The sequence below is a fragment of the Mustela putorius genome, unplaced genomic scaffold, assembly GCF_011764305.1.
Source record: "Mustela putorius furo isolate JIRA1106 unplaced genomic scaffold, ASM1176430v1.1 tig00003870_pilon_pilon_pilon, whole genome shotgun sequence".
Classification (NCBI taxonomy): Eukaryota; Metazoa; Chordata; class Mammalia; order Carnivora; family Mustelidae; genus Mustela; species Mustela putorius.
The window spans coordinates 2435422-2456994 of record NW_025422022.1 but is presented as its reverse complement, the minus strand read 5'-3'; the positions used below and the strand labels follow the sequence as shown (position 1 = coordinate 2456994).

At 46.7% G+C, this 21573-nt stretch overlaps 1 protein-coding gene across 4 annotated transcripts in view; it reads right to left on the bottom strand.

Annotated features, from left to right (window-relative positions):
• The window catches only part of CDYL (chromodomain Y like), a 250499-nt gene that overhangs the window by 57207 nt on the left and 171719 nt on the right, over positions 1–21573 (bottom strand). For 3 of the 4 annotated variants that reach the window (XM_004753643.3, XM_045067029.1, XM_004753644.3), the window contains one exon: positions 19731–20397. In XM_004753643.3, the coding sequence (XP_004753700.1) occupies positions 19731–20397 (667 nt within the window). The remainder of the gene's footprint in view (positions 1–19730; positions 20398–21573) is intronic. The other variant, XM_004753645.3, reaches the window with a different exon arrangement.

Genomic DNA, 21573 nt, shown 5'->3' with positions numbered 1-21573 from the left:
CCAAGAAGTTACTTAAATTTAAATGGATCTTAACATTATGGATTCCTTCCTGAGAATTTTTTGTCTAAGATGGGTTTTTGGAAACACTATCCTGACACGGAACACTGAGGCTGCGAGCTATCATTTTTCTCTAGAACAGCTATCCACATTGCATGGGTTTATGCCTTCAGTCACAAAGATCATCCTTTAAGAAATAACCCCACGAACCCTACATTTACTGTGCAGAGGGGGACATTCACCAAGGCAGGCAAAACTCTCAGGTCTCACAACTGTGCCTCGTTGTACTTTGACCCACGTGTGTGCGCGCATGAGTACAAGTGTGTCTCCTTTGCCTGTTCATTCTCAGGACATGCTGCCGGGCAGCTTGAAGCCACAACTGTGGCCCACTGACCGTGTTCAGCATCTGCACGCATTCTCCCACATTCCCACACTCTTGGCTTCATCTTGTTCTCGTTTCCATTGGTCTTGATGCCTTCACTTGGAAAAAAAAAACCTGTGCTTCCAACCTGCAAACTGTCTTAGGTCTGTTTTCAAGTTGTGTATAAATCACCACCATCCTTCTACTATTGCTTCTTGCTCCTTTGCTCAGGCTTTTCCACTTAGACCACCTCTCCCAGTACTGCTGCCATTGAACAAAACCCTACTAATCCTCCCAGGCCCCCGGAGACGCCACCAAGACCTCTTCACCAAGACTGTATTCATCTCAGCCGGACACACTCCCTCAAGTGACTTACAGGCATTTGTATACGTTGCCTTATGGGACAGCTGCTGTAACTGGCTGCTCCTCATTCCAGCAAACACAGACAGCTCTGGGAGGACAGAGGCTGGCCACATGCAAGTCACCAGTCGGACCTCCCAATACTCAGCACACAGTATGCAGGGTGCTTGCTTGATCCATCAGGTTGAGGGAAGAAAGCAGAAGGTACAAAGGTAAATGGTCATTAAATGCAGAGCATTCTTTCCTTAATGAGCACCTCCTCTGGCAGGAAGACAGACAAGAAAATCCAAATGACCATTTAACAAACCTGAGCAGGAAGCCATTGTCTGATGCTGTTCTGGATGCTGAAGATATGGGGCTGAATAAGTATACAGAATGTCTGACCTCCAGCAATTCACATTAATTAACACACTAAGTACGCAAGTAGATGCGTACTGTGGATGATGCTAGAAAGTCACAGCACACAGATGGTCTACTTTGGAGGTGGGGGAAGGAGTGTGGGAGAAGATCAAAGAAGGCTTCTTGGAGGAAGGGCCGGTGGGGGCGGGGGCTGAGGCCAGGAGGATGAGAAATCAACCAGACAACAAAACAGAAACCCTGAAGAAGGAGAGAGCTTAGCAAAGTCCAGAACCTGGAGGAAGCCTAGTGCACCTAAAGTGGATGCAGTGAAGGGGCAAGCCAAGCAGGGCCCACAGATCACAGTAAGAAGTCCCAATCTGAGCTCCAGGACATGAGGAAGCCACAAACGATATTTTAGCAGGACATTAATATATGAATTAGATCTCCAAAAATCCTTCCAGTGACTAACTGAAAAATGATTGAAAAAAGACAAGAAAGATGTTGGGGTCACCTGGGTGGCTCAGCTGATTAAGTGTGTAACTCTTGGTGTCGGCTCAGGTCCCAGTCTCAGGGCCATGAGACTGTGTGCTGTATCTGGCTCTGTGCTCAGAGCAGAGTCTGCTTGAGAGTCTTTCTGTCCCTCTGCCCTTCCCCCGCTAAAATAAATAAATCTTTAAAAGGAAAAAAAAAAGATGTTGGTCACTTAGGCTAGGTGGTGGCAATGGCCAGAGGTCAGGGAAAGAGACAGACGCAGGTGCACGAAGTGGGCACAGTGGCGGTAGTGTGGTGCTAAGGATGAGGGAGGGGGCAGCCACGGCCGATCTGGGATCTGTGGCTCTCGGCTTGAGTTGTTAGAGATGGAGGTAGCTCTCACTGAGGCGGGAAGATGGGAGTTCCCTGTTGTGCCTGCCAGGATGGGGGATGCCAGTAATTAACTCAACTGTTTCCAATGCTCACTGTTTATCAGGCACATGATGAAATTTATCACTTTAAAAAAGCCTATTACAAGGACACAAGAAATGACATGATAAATGTATCTTCTTTCCCTTGTGTATACTTGGTTCTTCTCCCTTTCTTGATGGGTTCCTTTACAAGATGATAGGTTCCTCTCACTCTCACAGAACCAGAAGACAAATGTTTTCGGTTGACTGAGGGTGCCTCTCATAGCCTGGGGTCATGAGGAGTGGGGTGTGTCTGGGATGGTAAGTTTGCTCATGAATTCTCAAATCTTCACCTCTGTGCACAGGCACAGCTATCTGAGCCCACATCTATCGTTTAAAGCACAGAACCCTTTGTGGATTAATCAGGTGAGCAGGACCCAGTAAAGAATGGGGCATCTAGACAAGACACAGAATGTGACCACATGCCCTGAAAGGCGGTCCCCTAAAGAGAGGGTCATGGTATTAATTAAAGACACACAGCACATTTCTGTGTGGATGTAAAGGCTGCTGGCTGGAGGATTACAGTGGGTTAAAATGTCAAAGGGCTATGTGTGGGCTCCTGGTGGCCTTGTCAGAAGTAAAGTTTCACTTTTTTATGGATGGAGAGGAAAAAAATGAGGAAAGACTGTGGTTAGCTCACAGGTCAGGCACTGTCTTTTAAGTAATAGCTTAAAAGCAAGAAAGGGTTTTATGCTTCAGAAATCAGATCCTGCCACCTTGGGGAGCCAAGGACGAAGTGCAGCCGGCCCACAATTCCAGCGCGTCCCACGTGCAGTGGCCACCACGGGAAGGCAGCACCTGAAGTTGTGCGATGCTGGCCACGGTGCACCAGCCTCAAGAGCTGCCCCCAGGGCTCCGCCGGGTGCTGTCACGAAGCAGCTAGCTCAGTCCGCAAAGTGAAGAGGCCAAGCAAACCAGACCAGAATTAAGTATCTCCTAAAGCAAACTTCCAAGACAAACACCCAGTGTTAGTCCAGATTAGTGCCTCTCAGGCTGGGGACGGAGGACATATTACGAGTCTATGCAGTGAACAACACCTTTTAATTCCCATGCTTTTGCCCTCATGATCTTCTGTGAGGACGGACGGCCTCCCCTGTGGCTTTTAGGCTCTGTTCCCATCAGGTGCAATCAGGCTGTTGCCAAGGATCGCCTTCCTCAGCTCTGATTCTGAGCCAGCCTTCCAGACAATCCCGGGGGAGGGGTTACATCACCTCTGCCAGAGAGCCCAGGTACTCATCCCCAACACACAGCCAGGACTGAGAGCTGCGGGGACCCGTCACAACATTACTCCAACATGGCAGAAGTTGTTTTCTCAAGGGTGCTCCAAGTGTTCGGCATTTAGAGGGGTCCATATACCATGCATACTTAAGAATGGTGGCCACTGGCCCCCCTGACAACAGGCAGGGGCGTATGCGTGTCTTTTCAACTGTGGATACCTACCAGGGTGGCGGGGGACTCAGAGCTCAAGGCAGAGCCACACCACAGCATGGACTACTCACTTGACAAAGACTTTCTGGCTGCAGATTAGAATCACATGCTGAAAAGCATGGGCTCAAGAGAGAACATTTAACACATCATTTTCCAGAGGAGGACAAAAGCTACTCAAAGGTCAAGATAGAGAACTAACCTCAACACAATACACTTGAACTATAAAGCAAAAACCTGAAAGCCAGAACTTGCTAAGTTACATAAAGACAATACTAAAAAAAAAAAAAAAGACAGTAATCTTAAAATCCAGTTTTGAGCAAGGACTACTGATCCTTGCTCTACTGATCCTACTTCAAAACTGTCCTCGAGGGGCACCTGGGTGGCTCAGTGGGTTAAGCCGCTGCCTTTGGCTCAGGTCATGATCTCAGAGTCCTGGGATCGAGTCCCGCATCGGGCTCTCTGCTCGGCAGAGAGCCTGCTTCCCTCTCTCTCTCTCTGGCTGCCTCTCCGTCTACTTGTGATTTCTCTCTGTCAAATTAATAAATAAAATCTTAAAAAAAAAAAAAAAAAACCTGTCCTCGAGCCAAGTTCCAGTAGTCAGCTTTTCTTTCAATTCTTTCAGAAATCAAGGAAACAGACACCAGAACTGCCATAGCTTTTTCTGCATTTTATAGCAGCCCCTGCTCTCTGTGTAGGGTATCATGGGGACACCTCGTTCCTTTGGGAATCAGGCTCGCAGGGGCCATCATCTTACTTCCTTGAGCCCCCATTTCTGTTGTGGACTGGTTATACTCAGTAACCCGAGCGACCCTGGAAATCATGGCAGAGTGCCACGCGAGGCAGTCACAGGATTAGCCAGATGAAAGCAGCACGAAACCCCCGAAAACCCCAGGTGCAACTGCTCATTAAATGCCTATCAGAAAATCCTTTGTGAAAACGGGATTACTCTGCAAGTGGAAACATTCACTAGAGCAACCCCTCCCCTTCCCCAAACAAAACAAAAATCAGACTGAGACTCCTCTTAATGCCACTCTCCCTCGCTTGCTGTTATAAAGCTGTGGCCGTCCTGTCCCATTGAGTGAGCTTCGCCTGAAACACCAGAGCACACACCTGTGATGGGAAAAGAGGGCATATGTCTCACTTCCCCTTCCAAGTCTGTAAAACAATCCGAATTCTTGGAATCAGAGATAGTGTCTCCAAAGCCACACTCTGGATAAGATGACACCTGTACCAAAGCAGGTGCTGGCTGTGTGGCCCCGTCCTTTCCCCTACGGCCCCAACGCTTGAGCCGTTGCTGGGAAGACACGAGGTGGCGACGCTGGCAGAGCTCGCTTGGCTCTCTGGCCACAGGGCAGTCAAACAGCGGGAGCCTCCGTGATCCTGCTGCCAGTGCTCATGTTATGTTTGCAGAGAGTTCCTACAAAACCAAACTGTCCTTTAACGTTTCCAGGGAATGCCAAGGATAAGAAATGGCTACCAAGCTGTGCTGAAAGTGTCATTCAAAGAAAAAAGAGCTACAATTATGATACTAACACAGAATACATAATTTAAAACTGTATCAGTGAGATGAAAAGTCATCTGTCCAGTTTTAAGGGGTGCAAGTAACAACGTGTGTTACATTTCATAAAGGGCCCCCTGCAAATCCATGTGACAGGCAGAGTGTCATTTACTGAATAAAATGCAGAACCTCCCTCCATTAGCAACATAAAACTTAATTAAAATGAGGGTTTGCCTTCCCATATATCATGTCATCTTACTATTTGACTTTAAAATTTAATTAGAACCAATGAAGTTTTTTTTTTTTTTTTTTTTTTTTTAAGGCTCCAACCACCTTAGAGACACAGGATTCCCAGGACAGTGACTGTCTGACACTAGAAACAGTCCTGTGAGTCTGAGAACAGAGGTCTTCAGCCTCAGGTGTCTGACGTGTAGAAGCCAGCACTGGGGAAGCGGCAGCTCCTCAGCACGGAGTGTGGGTTGGGTCTCTACATCCCGCAGCTCTCACCCCACGGGGGCCAATGGCCTCACCAGTTTTAATCATCAGAAACAGATGTCGTGACCTCCCCCTCTACTACTTCAAAATGATCCAGGGACTCGTCGTTCCTTGCAGACTGCTTCTTAACCCACCCTCCCTCGGAATTCGGCATGCCACTACAGAAAAGGTACTGAGACACTGCCCCCCTTGGTGACAGAGGACGCTTTTCAGAAATCGCTAAGCCCGTAAGGGGACAGCCCAGGTCTGTCTCCAGAGGGGAGAGGTCAGCCCTCAGAGGTGCATCACCTCCCAACGCTTGACTGGTGACCAGCCCTGATGTGTGGGACACTGAGCTGGCCAAGAGTGATGAAGACAGTTCTGTAGGTCACCATGGACTCCAGAAGGCTTAATATTCTTAGTCAAGTCTCAAGGGGACTGGAGAGGATAAAAACTCAGGTTAGTATCCCAATCATTTAAACTGACTTCATGAAAAGGTTGTGATACACATCATTCTTACAACCATGATCACAAGGCTATTATTCTTATCCAGTGTTTACTTCTGAAATTCAGGTAATGCTGGGCTGGGTGGTGCGTCTCGGGCTGGCAGGGGCACAGAGGATGACCTGGGGACTGAGGAGACCTGCTTGGGATTATTGTCGCTATCTCAGTGCTCAGGCTTTGTGACCATTCCTTCCCAGCACAGAGGTGGAGGGGACTGTTTGCAGCCTCACTCCAAGGGGCTGAGGAGGTTCCAAGTACAAGCTGTGTCTTTATGATGGGAACAGATTTGCATCTTTTCCCTGACACCACACTTCCCTCCCCTAGCTGCACACATATAAATAAGGATGGAAACTGCAGAAAGAAATTAGAGATGGCCATGATGGAGGTAACTGGGTAGAAAGGAGGTTGTTTTAAGGTATTTTAAGAACCCAGTACATTCCTACTAAAAAATATTTTAAGCACAGTCAACTCTCAAGTAATGAAGTAGGAAGGGCAGACCAGAGGCTACCATAAATAAACCTGAGGATAAAGTGTCATCTTCCCAAAAGTGGGGATGGAGGGCGGTGGCATGGAGAACGGAAGAGCAAATACACGGTTCAGAAAATAACCCGGAGGAAAAAATACCTTGGAGGTTAAGATTTAAAGCGTTTTCCTAATATTTCATATTTTGAATGCCCTGGTAGAGTCTGTTTATGGTCCTAGACCTAGAGGCAATTATATCAGATCCTCAGCACTAGGGGAGATGGGTATTGACTACATGAGGGTAGTTACTTTTTTATAGTTTATCTCATTAGGTGTCATCATTTCAGCAAAAACAGATCTGCACAAGGATTAGTTTACTATAATCTCCTTATCAATAGTCTGGTGCACAGTCTGCCTTAAGACATGCTGCCCATAACATTTGGGTTGGACCTTTAGCACCGCGGCCTGACCGAGAGTATGGTACGGCTCCGTCCGTTCTGGACCTTTTCACCCATTTTGCCAGTGTAGCTACTTTTGGTCAACGGCAACGCCATTCGAATGTGTCCCCAGAGTCAGAGACAAAGGCTCTCCCCCCAACACCGGTCCTCCCAGGCTATGAGCTCCTGGAAGGCGGGGGCTGTCGTTCCTTGTGCTCTGAATGATCAACGTCCAGCACAGAACCTGGCACACTGTAAATGCTCACTGTGTGCATGATAAAGAGGCAGGGAGCTTCCAGAAACTCCCCCATGCAGAGGCAGCTGTCAGGGCATGGATGGAATGCAGTCACTCAGAGGTTCAAAGCAAGGTTCAAAACATGCCTTCAAACCAGAGGAGAAATGGTGTCAGGAACTGAGAAGTCACCCAAGGCCGCTGATCAGGAGCCCATGGCATGCCTGGAGCCATGTAAGGGGAGCAAGCACAGCTGTAGGGGCCGAAGCCGTGGATGTGGGAGAGGCGGGCTGACCCAAGAGCCCTAGGGACCCAGCTCCTGGGAGAAGGTGAATTAGAAGCCTTCCTGTCCCCTGAGTGCATAGATAATGGCAAGCAGTTATATGCATTTTACATTAGACAGTGTGTTCTGTTATCACTGCATTTGTTCATGAACCTGAATGAGTTCCTTAACTAGATTTTGCCCAGATAAAACAATATGGTATTAATCTTAATACACAGTTAAAATGCTAACTCTGAAGTTTAAGGACATCAGTAAAACAGTAATTATGCAGATACATTAGGATAAGACACAAAGGAACAGAAAGCTTTATCCACTTCCCCCATTTGGGGGCAAGGCAGGGAGGAGAAACCCTGGGGACAGGGCTGTAATGAGGAGCGGATCAGGGCACCCGGCTGGTTCAGCTGGTGGAGCGCGGGACGAGATCTTGGGGTCGTTGAGTTCAAGCCCCATGGTGGGGATAGAGATTACTTTCAGGAAAGTTAAAAATAAATAAATAAATAAATAAATAAAGAGGAGCATGTCAACTCAAAAGGACGTGTGGAAGTAGAGCAGCTCAGGGGAACGGGGAGGCCTGCTGACCTTGACTGATTGGGAAGAAGGACCCTAAGTGCTTAGGCAGCATGGGGACACCCAGGGCAGCAGGAACCCCCAGCGGATGTCGCTTGGCCCCAGCTGCTGCGGCTGCTGTTAGCGTCCTCCCGAAGGCCCAGTGCCCCCAATAAATATCCCTGTGTGTATGGTGGCATGGCAAGCAGTCTTGGGGGTTGTGCCTCTTAAAGGGAGTCAGAAGAACAGCCACAAAAGCGAACGAGAAAACCAACAGCCAGAGAGGTGTAAGGTGTACAAAGAACAGCAGTGCTCCAGAAACAAGTCTCTCAAAATCAAAGACAATGCAAGAAGTATTGGGGGGAGGATGTAAAGTGTGGTAGCAAAGTCACATGGTACAGCTGCTACAGGAAACAGGATGGGGGCTCCTCCAAATTAAAGACAGAACTGTCACAGGAGCCTGCAATTCCACCTGTGGGTATTTATCTGAAAGAAGTCCAAGCTGGATTGGGAAGAGACAGTTACACGCCCACATTCACGGCAGCATCATTCACAACAGCCAAGAGGTAGAAGCAACCCAATGGCGGCTGACAGATGAGCACAAAGAAAACGTGGTATAGACGCACCATCGACTACTACGCAGCCTTCAGAGAGGGGGAACTCCTGCACCTGGCTTCAACATGGTGAAGCTCCAGGACATTGTGAAGTGACACAAGCTGATCTAATGTAGTCAAAATTGCAGAAGCAGAAAGAAGAATGGTGTTTGCCAGGCTGTGGGGAAGATGGGAGGGAGCATTAGTATTTAAGAGGCAGAGTTTCAACTGTCAGGTGAAAACACATTAGAGCTTTGCAGCACAGCAGTGTGAATGCACTTGTAATGTTTCTCAACTATGCATTCAAAGATGTTTAAGGGATGCCTGGGTGGTTCAGTGGGTTGGCCCTCTACCTTCAGTTCAGGTCATGATCTTGGGGTCCTGGGATCGAGCCCCACATCCGGCTCTCTGCTTGGCGGGGAGCCTGCTTCCCCCTTCTCTCCGTCTGCCTCTTTGCCTACTTGTGATATCTCGGACAAATTAAAAAAAAAATCTTTAAAGATGTTTAAGACAGTGACCTTAGGGCATATGTGCTTGCTGCTACAACTAAAACGAAAGCAAGAACAACATGGTGCTCCTATTAAATGTGGCAGGGAGTGGCCTGGGGGTGACCACGGTGTGGGGACCGAGAGCCCCTGCAGAATGACAGGAGCCACACTGGGGTGGGTGGGAAAGGAAAAAAGCAAACAATCCTGGACAAAATACCGCACAGGTGTGGCCTAAAAGGAAAATCGGAATCAGGGTGGAAACAAGCAGAACCCTGAAGAAAAGGTGTTCCTGAATCCTAGTCCCTTTCTGGCTTTCAGCTTGGCATGATCAGTAAAACGGGCATTCACTACTCCCGGCTCGTGATCAGCAACACAAGGATGGAGTGAACCCAGGGACAAAGTAAACGCTAGCTGCTACCAGGATGAGCAATGGGGCTGTCATGGCTTCCATGCGGAGCCCAGTCCTCTGGGGTGACAGCGAGCACTGGGGTGAGAAGGGCCAGGACCCTGAAGTCTGTCTCTGGGGAATAGTGACATAGGACCAAGAGGTCGGTGAAGCAGACAGTACGGTGGCCGGGGGTGGGGGTGGGGGTGGAAAACATGGGCTTCAGCGGGACAGGCTGTTTATCTGGGTCTGAGAGAGGCTGCCTCCTGCCCCCCTCGCCCTGGCCTTGAAGCACAGAGACCGGATGCTCTCCACTCTAGAGACCGGGAGGGAAGGTGGAGGACCAGTGAGCAGGGCAGGTGTCTGGGTTCAGGGAGGGCAGGAAGGTGAACGGGGAATCCCCCATCAGGAACTTGAGGAAGTACACAGCTCTGAGCGCTGCAGGGGTGCTATTAAGTTGGGGGCAGATGAGAAAGGAGAAGTCAGTTCAACTGGGAAAAATCACGGGGAAAGGCTGCAGGGCTCCCTTAGAGGCTGTAGCTCGGGAATGACAATGAAGAACTGCACAGAATCACACAGCGAGGTTATTTCCATCTCAAAATGACCAAGAACCTAAGGCACGGGAAAGGTTCTACTAGTCTGAGGCCCATTCTAGTGACACGAGCTCTGGTAGTGGGTGAGGGGCCCTACTTATTATCGTAAAGTTGCCTCCTGGATATTGTCATATAGAGCAAAATTATTCACTGGTATTTTTAAGAGATGTTCTGCATCATTAACCTACAGATGTTTTCTTGAGTTCTTCCAGCTCAAAGAATTACATGTCATTCCATATCTGCAAGCAGGCTCAAAACTTGCCCTGGCTCTTACTTCCTCAGCAATTCCTCTCAATTACCCCCCACAAACTTTGTTCCTTTTCCACAAGGAGCCTTTTTAGAAGACAAACACTAATGATGAAAGTGAAGTGAAGAAAACTCCAAAAACTCACTAGCTCACACACAAATGTTAAGCACCTAGTATAGGTAAACAATGAGACCAGACAATGGAGAAGATTCTAAACAAGATTACAGTGTTTGCCACAATGCTTTCCCACTCTACCATCCTAATTTTTATTGAATTTGTTCTGGACCTTTCTCTGGATCTCCTCTGCCAGATTTTACTTTTTTGGAGATTCCCTTGAAGAATCAGTGCTCCTCTACCTAGCCTGCGAGGCCAAGCTACTTAAGACTCTGCCCAGAGCGAAAGTACCATGAGGAACAGGACTCTGAAGGGTCTTCTTTTAAGAAGGTCCCTAATGAACGGATTCGAACACAGCCTTTCCTCGTTTGTAGTGAAAAATGTGACTGCCTTGTCAAAGGCAACATACCAAATTAGGAGGAAACAGACATGGTGCCTAGCACACCCCGAACCCCCTCAAAAGGCTCACAGCTCTGAAGGAAGAAGAGCACATAATGACACACAAGTAGAAAAATGTAAAGGTGAACACAGAGTTCAGTCTCATAGTTAAGCAACATCGGGGTGTACTGGGAGAAGATTATGTAGGTTTCAGAGGCCTGCCCAAAAGCTAAAACACGAACTGAAGTTATTATTCACTTACTATTCCACATTTAACAATCACAATATTCTGTAACTTAGGAAAGCATTGCTAGGTTCCAAGTGTACTCAGTAATCTTAATCGTGTCAAGACTGTCAAGAGCTCAGTCCGCTCCTACTATTAACAGCCTTGGGTTTTGCTTGGGTAACCAGAGTCTGGAAGAAGCTCATCTCCTCTCTTGGCACTTCTGCCTAGTTTGCTGTGAGGGCTGGGATGCCAGCTAGAACTGCAGACAGCACTGCCTTCCCTGTGGGCAGATTTGCCTAAATAAAGCCAAGAGAGCCCAGAGGTGGAGAGAGGGGGCAGGCAACGGATTCGCCTGAGCCAACAGATGGCATTTGTGTTTGCTTGTTTGTTGAGGCCAATCTGAGTTCAGTTTCACTCGAGAGAGAGTCTCGACTAACAGAGTACTAGCAACACTAGGAATGAGGCTTATAAATAATCCCTTTCCCCAAAGTGACACAGACAACTGACATCAGAAGCAGGTTATCATGAGGACCCTACTGTTCTACCAACTCTGCTCTTCCCCAACCAGGCTCATCTATAAAACAAGTGTTCTCTGAAAGAGGAAGAATAATGTTAGAGGAACTGGAGTCAGAACAAAAGCCACAGAACAGCTTGGGATAAGACCGGACGGCTCATACACTGTATAGTACATAGCTGCTCTTGTTCCTAAAATACAGGATGCTAGTCTAGAAGGCTAGCACCCTGCTAAGGATAACAGCAATAAAAATGGGAATGCATAAGACAAATGGGATTTTGTTCTTTTTTTAAAGATTTTATTTATTTGAAATTCAGCAAGTTAGCGAGAGACGGCCTGAGCAGGGGGAGAGGACAGGAGGGAAGCAGCTCCCCACTAAGCAGAAAGCCCAGCACAGGGGCTGGATCCCAGGACCCTGGGGTCATGACCTGAGATGAAGGCAGATGATTAACAGACTGAGCTGCCCAGATGCCCCAAAACAAATGAGGTATTCATCCCCCACCAGTAGGTGCCAACAAGAGCAAATATTTTCAAAAAAGGAATTTCACTTGCATTGTTGACTTGTTTTTATTCTGCCCTTGTGCCAGTTAGTTGTAAAGTTCAAGAGGAGGAGGAACTGTAATCAGATTCTTCTCTGACATATGACCTAAAGAACTCAAATTTCTTTAAAATTATAAAACTCACAAGTTAATAAAATACACTTTGGTAGATTAAAACCCGAGCAGGAACCATAAAATTAATACAAATTAATCTGAGGGCTTCTCATTAAACTGTTGTAAATCCTCTGAGGCACAGACTCGACGGCACTATTCGTCCTAATCCCTGGCATGAAAGTCGTCTGTCCTGGAGCGGGTGTTGGGAAAACCAAAGTCTGGGAGCTCTTCTGAAATGCCCGGTTGGAAGGACGTGCTCCCCAGCCCCAATGCACGAGATCAGCGTGGGCCCTGGGCTAGGACTACCCGCAAATTCAGAGTCTTCACGTTTTGAAAAAGTTGGAACGACTCTGTCCCCCTCTCAAGAGGCAAGAGAATCTATAAAGGGAATTAACAGAAAAATAAATGCAAACAATTCTAACCTGTGGAACCAGAACTCTCACATTTTAAAATTAAAACGAGATACCATCTTCTACTTGAAATATCTGACAGATATTTAAAAGTTGATTAAGAGTAATAGGTAAATGGGCACTCACAATGTTTACAGCTTGTTTAGAGAGCAATTTGGCAACATCTAGCAAAATCTTTATTATAGCCTTGAACTCTTGTTGGGCAGGGGTCCAGCAAGCATTCACACAGGTGGGGAGGGGGGTGCGTGTATGAATACGTAGGCATGTAAGCAGGTGGGCACAGACACAAGCCTGGAGGAGGGGAAGGCAGTGAGGCCGAATGTAAACAAGTGGTGGGCCCGGGGGGAAGCCTATGGGCTCCTCTTGTAGCGGCTTCGCAACTTCTTCATAAATACGAACTCGCATCCAAAAAGACAAAAATCAAGTTTAAAACTTCAAAAGAAGGGAGGTAGAGATCTGTGTCTTAAAATAGAAAGCTCTCCGTGACATGTTAAAGAAAAGGGGAAGATACCAGAACCATGTACATAGTAGGATTCCGTATCAGAGTGTAAATATGCACAAGGTCTGAAAGGACACCTTCAAACTACAACGTTCCCTCTGCGGAAGGGAAAGGTATTCTTAAGGGAGGAGGTAACAGTAAACTTGCCTATTTTGCTCAATGTACTTCTAAGTTACTTGCATAAATTCACCGTTTTTATATTTATGGATTACTCAGGTACATTAACATTTCTGCTGTTGCAACACCGATAAAATGTACTCATCTGTGTCGGAAAAACTCTAATGTCTACAGCTGAGGTTCTCCCATAATGGATGCACCCAGACACAGGCCCTGTGCTGGCAGGTGGGTCTAACAGAAACGGCGATCTGTCATGCCTGAGGCCACTGCTAGCATCCTAAGGGCAGGGCTGGGGATGCTCAGCCAGTACCCGTCCAGCCCCAAATGCCAAAGTGCCCCCTGTTGAGAGGTACGTGCAATCACCGGGGAGCAGGTAGCTCTATGATACGTACTCAAACAATGAACAGCCACAGAATTTTACAGGAACGATGTAGGGCTATTAGTGTAGATATGAAACTATATCCAAGATATGTCAAAATTAAAAATAAGAGCCTAAGTTGGAGAACCATATGACAAGTATGAGCTCACTGATGTGTTTAAAAGACAGGCATGTTTATAAAATTTCTGGAAGGAAAGAACTATTAACAGCTGTTATTTCTCTCTGGAGAGGAAGAGGAGGTGGAGCTTGGGGGGTGCTTCTATTTTTCTTTTTTTTCTCTGAGATGCTTTAATTAATTTATAATGTTTTCCTGTCATTTAAAATTTCTAATTATAAATATTAAACCAAATTACAAAAGCCTGAAGACAGGTTTAAATCAAGATATCCTAAGGCTAATAAGCAACCTTACGAGACAATAGGAGCACCATAAAAATCTAAAATATACTATAAATAGTATTTAGCAGTGTTTTTATTTATTTCCCACCTTGCTCTAGAACCAAATTTAAAATAAAGCATGGCAACAGGGGGTCGTTGCGACACTTTGGCGAGCACCACAGGCCCTGGGAAGGCTTGTGAAACAGGCTGCTGAGCTCAGCAGACATTCCAATCTAGGAGGCATAGGGGGCCCGGGGACCTGCATTTCTAATAGGCCCCCCAGAGTTCCTGTGGCGGCTCCTCTGGACACCATGCTCGGAGAATCACTGGTAATGGAAAAAATACTCAAGAGAGTGGAAACGAAAAGAGAAAACTAAACAGTCAAGGTTCTGAAGTAGGTTCGCTGGGTCACCACTTCCCCAGGTCCTGATCACCCTTCAACAATGCCCTCAAACCTTGAACCCCAGGGGCTGGTGTGCCCTCCTGTTGGGATGTGCCCTGGTCAGGAGCCGGCTGGCTTTTTTCCTCTAAACTTCTTAGGCCCGCTGAACTTGTTATCATATTTAATCCATTTTTACATAAGATCGGAGATACGATTACAAAAGGTGAGCTGAGGCCTCAAGGGAAATGATGTCTAACGCTCTGGAAAGTCTCTAAGTGAAAATAATTGTCAAATCAGATACAAGTGAGAAAATGAGAAAAATGAAAAAAACATCCCAGGCCTGTGCACTTGGACTTGTAAGAATCCAAGTTTCTGCTCCACTTCAGTGAGAGGTGCAGCAGCAACGGCAGACGGTGTGGTACAGAAGCACTTCCCACACCCCGCCACTCTAACCAATGGACCCACACCCTAAGGAAAGGGCTTGACTCAGTAAGCAAACGGCAAAGCAAAGTACCTCTTTCTTAAAAGGCCTTGGCTCTACATCAGCGGCAAAGAGAAGCACATTTTTAACTTTTAAAATGAAATGACTGTGGTTGGTATGTCCTCCAAGACTCCTGGAGGTGACTAACTCCTCACGCTCATGGACTGCTGCTGCTAGACGAGCGCCTCTTCTCCAAGAGCTCTGTGCCTAAGACGCCACTAGATGCGCTAGCACAAGAGTTCTGTGGCCCAGTGAGCTCCCTCTGGAAGAAGGAACAGTTTTGTCTAGACCACCCCATCATTCTACCTGACGCATTCTAGTCAATGCTTTGTGGGGCACGGAGTTGCAATCCGCTTGCCTCAAAACTTGATGCCCCTATGGTTCAATTTTAGGTTCTGTAATCTATGTATAGGTAGATTTGTTCCCGGTGAGGTAAGACACGGAAGCCATCCAGCATGGAACCCATTTCACAGGAGGCACCAGTAAACAAACATCTGCCTGTGCCCAACGCCAAGTCCTTCGAAGAGACTGCTTGCAAGGGACAGCTTCAACTGTCCCCTCTTTCCCGGTAGACTTCTCCTGTTGGGGCCTGCTGAGCAGCCTCCGCCAGTGGTCTCCCGATCTCTTAATTTTCCCTGGAGCTAAATTCTAATCTCAGCACATAAATCACACATGGCCCCAGGGGACCACAGGCCTCTTCTGTGGGTGGAACACCAGCTTCCCTGATAATAGCAGGGAAGGGAGAGAGACCGTCAGCTTCATATTCTCACCGAGGGGAATTTACACTCCAGCTCCTCAGAAGAAACCAAATCTTCCCGAACAATTTCTCCCAGGGGCCTCCTTGGATGGAAATGCTCACAGGATCGAAGACTTGTGGTATGTTTAAGTACTTCTTCACTTTCTCCCTGTATATGATGGTTTTAGCTTAATCTCCAGCAGCAACCCCACCTGGTAACACTGATGGGGTTTAGACCTCACTTTGTGTTAACTGTTTTCTCAAGGGTCATACTGGTCAAACGCTGAGCATTTATATATTTGAATTCATAAAAGAACAAAGTAACAACAATCCAGTTGTGAAAAGCAGTTGCTTCTTTTGTAGGATTAATTTGTTAGGCTTAAATTAAAAGAGCAAGAAAATACTATCATTAACTTATTAACAAAGAACAGTAGAAAGAAGATAGTCACACCTAACTTTAAAATTTTTCCTATTTCTGAGTGAAACAATATAGTCATCTTTTAAACCTTTGTTTCATACTTAAAACAGTTATAAACCAAATATACATATGGTTATCCTGTAAAAGCAACCGTGTGTGTTAAAATTCTTCAGAAACATTTACTCTCTTGGTTAACAGATATTTAAATATCTGTTGTGTTTGGTTTCAAAAGTATCCCTCGTACACACATGATTAATGTTTTGAATAAGATGATTCATTTCCCAGTGACTCCACGGGTATCGGTTCAATTAGTTTTAAAAAAACAAATCAGTTTTCTTATGTAGCTCTAAAATTAATGTGGAAAGTAAAAACAAATAACTACTTTAAGAAATTATGAGTGTGGACCAACAGCCTGACACAGCTTCAGTACTGTTCTCTTAGGAAAGAAACACCCCAAGGGCTAGGCTAGTAATAGGTTTTCTTGAATGTTCCTGTACTTCTGGTCTCCGTACCTTGCCATTTCAATATCGTTTTCCCCCTCACACCGAGTGTGACCCAGCCACAGGGCTACAAAGAACTCCAATCCTTCTCTTCAGTGAGCACCCATTCTACTGGAACTATTCCCTCCACAAACACTGGCAGAGCACTACTATGCACAGGCACTGCCCCAGAACAGTGGATTTAGCCTTGGAGAAACAAAGTCCCTTCTTGAAGCTTACTTTCCCAAGGAGAGAACAAAGCATCTTTCTACAAAGGACAAGGGTGAGGAAAAGCCAAGGCATTAATCCACCTAAGCATTTGCCTGTAGGTGGCCATGCTGTCTAAGACACCACTGGCTTTTGCCATCATATTTCATTCAGAAAGGACACTCCAAGGGGAGGTCCAGAGGGAAGAGATGGTCCTTTTCCCTTTTAATCTGCAAGCCTGACTTAGATCATGGCCATGTCACTTACCGCTGTCCTAAAGACCTTCCTGAGGGGCTTCTGGTTTTCTCATCGAAGCAGATAAGAGTAGTCTCAACAGCAGGGCCAGGAGAGGAAGGAGGTCACGAGGGCCTTGCCAATACAGTGTTACTCTCATCCCAATCAATCAATCTAACTCTACAGAACAAGATGAAATAATTCAAGAATTTTTGCTTACATGTTCCTGGTGGTTTTAACCAAAGCCACCTTTACGGACATTAAAATTTTTTTTCAAAATGGGGAGAATAATAAAAAAGGAAATCACTAACTCCTTATTTAAATCAAAGGCATTATTCTCCTTTTATAACAAAGCTGGAAGCTCTGCTGAGGGCAACCAAGCCTGCATAGCTGTGGTGAAGACAAAATGTGGAAACTCTGGGGTCAAAAAATTTTGAAAATCATGCCCCCACACCACCCTTAACAGTGTATGTACACACAATGTTTGTGGACAAAGGGGAACCACAGATCTTCTGAAGCCTTTTGTGTTTCCTTATTTTCCTAAAATACTGCCCTGGGACTACGACTTCCTAGAGCAAGGATTAGCAAACCCTTTCTGTAAAGGGTCAGACTGCCAATTTTTTCAGCTTTGCAGGCTATACAGTTTCTTTCATAATGATTCAACTCTGTCTTGTAACTAGAAAGCAGTGACAGACCGTAAGTCAATGAATGAGAATGTGGCTGTACTTCAATGAAACTTTACTTATGGAGGGGCTCCTGGGTGGCTCAGTTGGTGAAGCCTCTGACTCCTGATTTTGGCTCAGGTCATGATCTCAGGGCTGTGGGATGGAGCCAGATTGGGCTCCACGCTGGGCTAAGATTCTCTCTCTCCATCTGCCCCTCCCCCGTCTCTCTCTCTCTCTCTCTCCAAAAACAAAAAACAGTCTCTCTCTCTCCTCTCTCTAAAAAAAGGAAAAGAAAACAAAACTCAACTCTAAAAAACTTCAGATACAGAAAGTTGATTTCTTATATATTTTCAACATGTCATTACATAGATTACATAGGATTGCTCTTGAGTTTTTTCAAACATTAGAAAGTGTCAAAACCATTCTTAGCTTGCAGGCTGCACAGAAACAGGCCGTGCGCTGGGTTTGGCCCCAGTGAGCAGCTGCCCTGCCCTTATCCGCTGCACAGAGCCCAGCAGCCCAGCAGAGCACCGGGTCCTGAGTCATCAACAGAGAAGGAGATGCTCCTCGTGTACGGAGGCAGCAAGCAAAGGCCAGAACCGGGAGGAGGATGTAAGAAACGTGTTCTGATTCACCTCTGCCTTCAGTTCTCTCTGAGCACCAGTCTTTGTGGACTCCACTTCCCTCGCTGCGGCACAGAGCACGCACTCAGATGGCTAACAGAGTCTCTTCCGCCTCCGAGCCTCTACGATCCTTCATTGACAGGGATGTGAAAGAAAACTCTATCTCTGAGCAGGCCAACCACTCAGGAAGTGAACTCAGTAAACAAGATGATACAAGCTCCAGGTGAGGGCGAAACTTTTAGAGCAAGGAAGAAAAGCGGCATTTGGGTAAAGCGTGTTATCTGAACAACACTAGCCAGACTGCAACTTACTGTCTCAAGGGAAACCCAGATTTCAGTTTAGATCCCTCCCTCATTGTTGCTACAAGATCTAAACCAAAACTCATTGATGTGCCAGAGCAAGATGGTCAGGGCAGTGTCTCAGGTGAACAGTTCTCCTTAAGGGAAGGGCTCCCCCTCCAAACTGACATCATTTCCCTTTGTTGCATTTGACTCTACTAAGAGGGAGTTGGCGGAGACACACAGATAAGGCGCAGTTACAATCCTGAAACAGAGGACGCAGGGACGGGGGTTCCTGAAGCAGAAGGCAGAGTGGGAGTTCCGGGGGACCCTGAGGGGCAGGGAAGGCTTTATGCGCTTGGCAGAGAGCGAGGGAGCAGAGATGGGGTGAGAGCCAAGCAGAGACTCAAGAGCAAGCCTGCTAACTAGAGTGGCGGTGGTCGGGTCAGACCGCTGATGGGGATACCCATCGGCATCCCACCCCCATCCAAGAACTACAGAAGATGGACAGAAGCCATCAACAGGCAGGAAGAAGGGAGACCAGTGAGAAAGCTATGGCAGGTAAGAAATGACCAGGGCCCAAGGTGAGGGGAAGCTAGTGGGGCTCACATCCGAGAAACCTGTAACAGAATTCTGTAAACATTGGTGGCTAGCCGAGGCATGAGGACAGCTGGGGAAGGGAGCGGTGTGTGCTAACCCCAGCTGTGCAATCTTAGCAGCTGGGCGGCCACGGTACAGTCAGGCAAGCTGCAGAACCCAGGAGCAGGAGCAGAAACCCAACAGAAACCACCACCTCTGCTGAGTGGACTCCTACTCTGAAAAAGGGACAGTGGGATCTCAACAGTTGATGATTACAGACAAACAAATGCAAGTCCTGTAGGTTCTGTTACATGACTGGTACCTTCCCTCGAAAGGCATTTCTGGTTATCTAAACGTGTCAGCAAAATAAGGCTTGTGACTTCTAATCAATACAGGTCACCTTTAGAAAATTCAGATGAACCCTTAACGTGAGACTCAGCGTCTTGGATGTATAAAGGTTCACAGAGAAACTTGCCATAAAGGAACATACCAAGCATAGCAGATTTCGAGTGAGGAGACACTGCTTAAGCAAGTTGGTGTGGTGGGACAGTTTGTGGATACAAGTTAAACAGAGACAGCTAGCGGTGACTGAAGAGAGAAATGCCAAAGGCTTCAAGTAAAGAGAGAGGCTGCACCAGCTCTCAGAGGTGCTGGTCCACAGACTCCCCACACTTGCATCAGCCTGCCCTCCAGAGCAAGACCAACATGTACAGAAGGGTGCCTACACAACTTGAGAACATCAACAGCATGCTGGGAAATAGCCCGTGGCCATCGACAGGGATGCTGCCCGCTGAGCAGCTCACCTGGACACTCACCTTTTCCGTTAACAGCTAATCCCGTGGCCATGGCTGCAGTCACGGGGCCAGACACCTGAGGCACTAATGGGTGTATTCGGGGCCTGCTCCCCATTCTAGCTCGCTCTGCACCAGGGCCCAATAAGGCTCCGACTGGCTTTTCGGCTGCCACTTCTGGGGCTACTGTGTCCTCCTGACCCTGTTCGACGGGGTCCAGTTTCTCAGGGCTCTCATTCTGAAAGCCGTCCACTGCGGTCCTGCTCTTAATGGGGCTCTTAGGCACAAGTATCTTTATACCTGATTTTGCTAGGTCCATATTCTTCCGGTTTGAGAGAGATGGAGCTGTGTTTTTCCTGAACTTCTGGCTGGCACCAAATAATGGACTGTTTTTGGACTCGTGGTCTTTGCCAATCACTAGTGACTTAGGAGAGGTCTTAGAAAAGTTGCTGTTGGTGGATCTGGAGATCTGTTTCCTGGCATTGTTCGGAGAGGTCCTATTTGTTCTGGTTAGTGTGCTTTCTTTCTGCTTTTCGGTGTGGCGTCTGTTAAAATCATGAATGTATTCCTCACAGTTCACAAGGTGCTGCTCTGGTTCCCAAGTGTCGTCCTCACTGTCATAGCCTTTCCACCGAACCAGGTATTCTATCTTCCCTTTTTTGTTTTTCCTTTTGTCAACGATCCTTTCAACCTGTTTAGAAACAGAAAAGAAAGAGGTGTCAACGTATTATCTGGAAAAAAGGGGGGGGCAAGTTTCATAAGGAAGCATCAGAAATAATAAAAACCACAACAGAAAAGGAAAATGACCATCTCTTTCCTAAGCCGAATCATCTGAAAAGAGCACAGGAACGGGACACTGGGGATTTTAGCAATTTCCTTGAAATTAAGTCAGACAAGATGCTAAAATTTTATGCCCAGAATACATGGACGTATACTAGGTAGCCCATTTTTCTGTGATTCAAAGGGGGCTCTGTTCTTATTTTTAACCTCAGACCCTGACCACCTGAGTTGGTTTTCAGTTACAGCTGGAACAGGACTTAATCATCTGTAGCCTTCCACCTGGTCATCCTCAGGGTACCCAGGCCAGGCCGTCCTCCAGCACAGCTTGGCTGTAAACACAGCTAGCTGCACAGGGCTCGGAGCCTCCCGACGTGCGGAACCGGCTCATGGAAGAAACGGTCAGTACTGAGAGTATCACTGAGAAGCACTCGGTTACAAGTGAGAGAGGTGCATAGAGCACGTGATGCTGGATCAGTAACAAAATGGTCTGGAATGATCAGCTACTGACCTCCGAATATTGGTTTGAACTATATTACACTAACATCTTCAAAGGGAGATGCGGCTAATCTTTCAATGTGATGATCAATACATCCCATACCTAATTTATGAATTCACACTGGTTTATGAATTTGCCACTGAAGATAGTTATTACTGTGACAAATTCTGCTCCCTTCACATTAAGTGTAAACGGGAGATCTTTGATGATTCAGGTGAACAAAATCTATTTGACATAATATCCCCATGTTATGGGGAAATACTCAGAATCTGCTGGAACCTCTCTATAGTTATTAACATAAAAACCACTGCTTCCCCGGCAGCAGCATGCATCTCTGTACCTTGTAGGGAGAGGCCTACAGCCACAGAGCAGCTCTTTAATTAAGGATGCAATGTCTACGCCCATCAATTACCAAGAACATCAATAAATATCTGGCAAAGCCACAGGTCAGGTCAGATGACATAATGGTATACCTGGTTCTCCAACATTCCAAAATAACAGAGGCTAATTTAGGGTACGACAATAGACACTTTTGGAGAACAGGAGAACAATTTACCTCATCATTTCCCCTACTCTCAAAATCTACCCTTA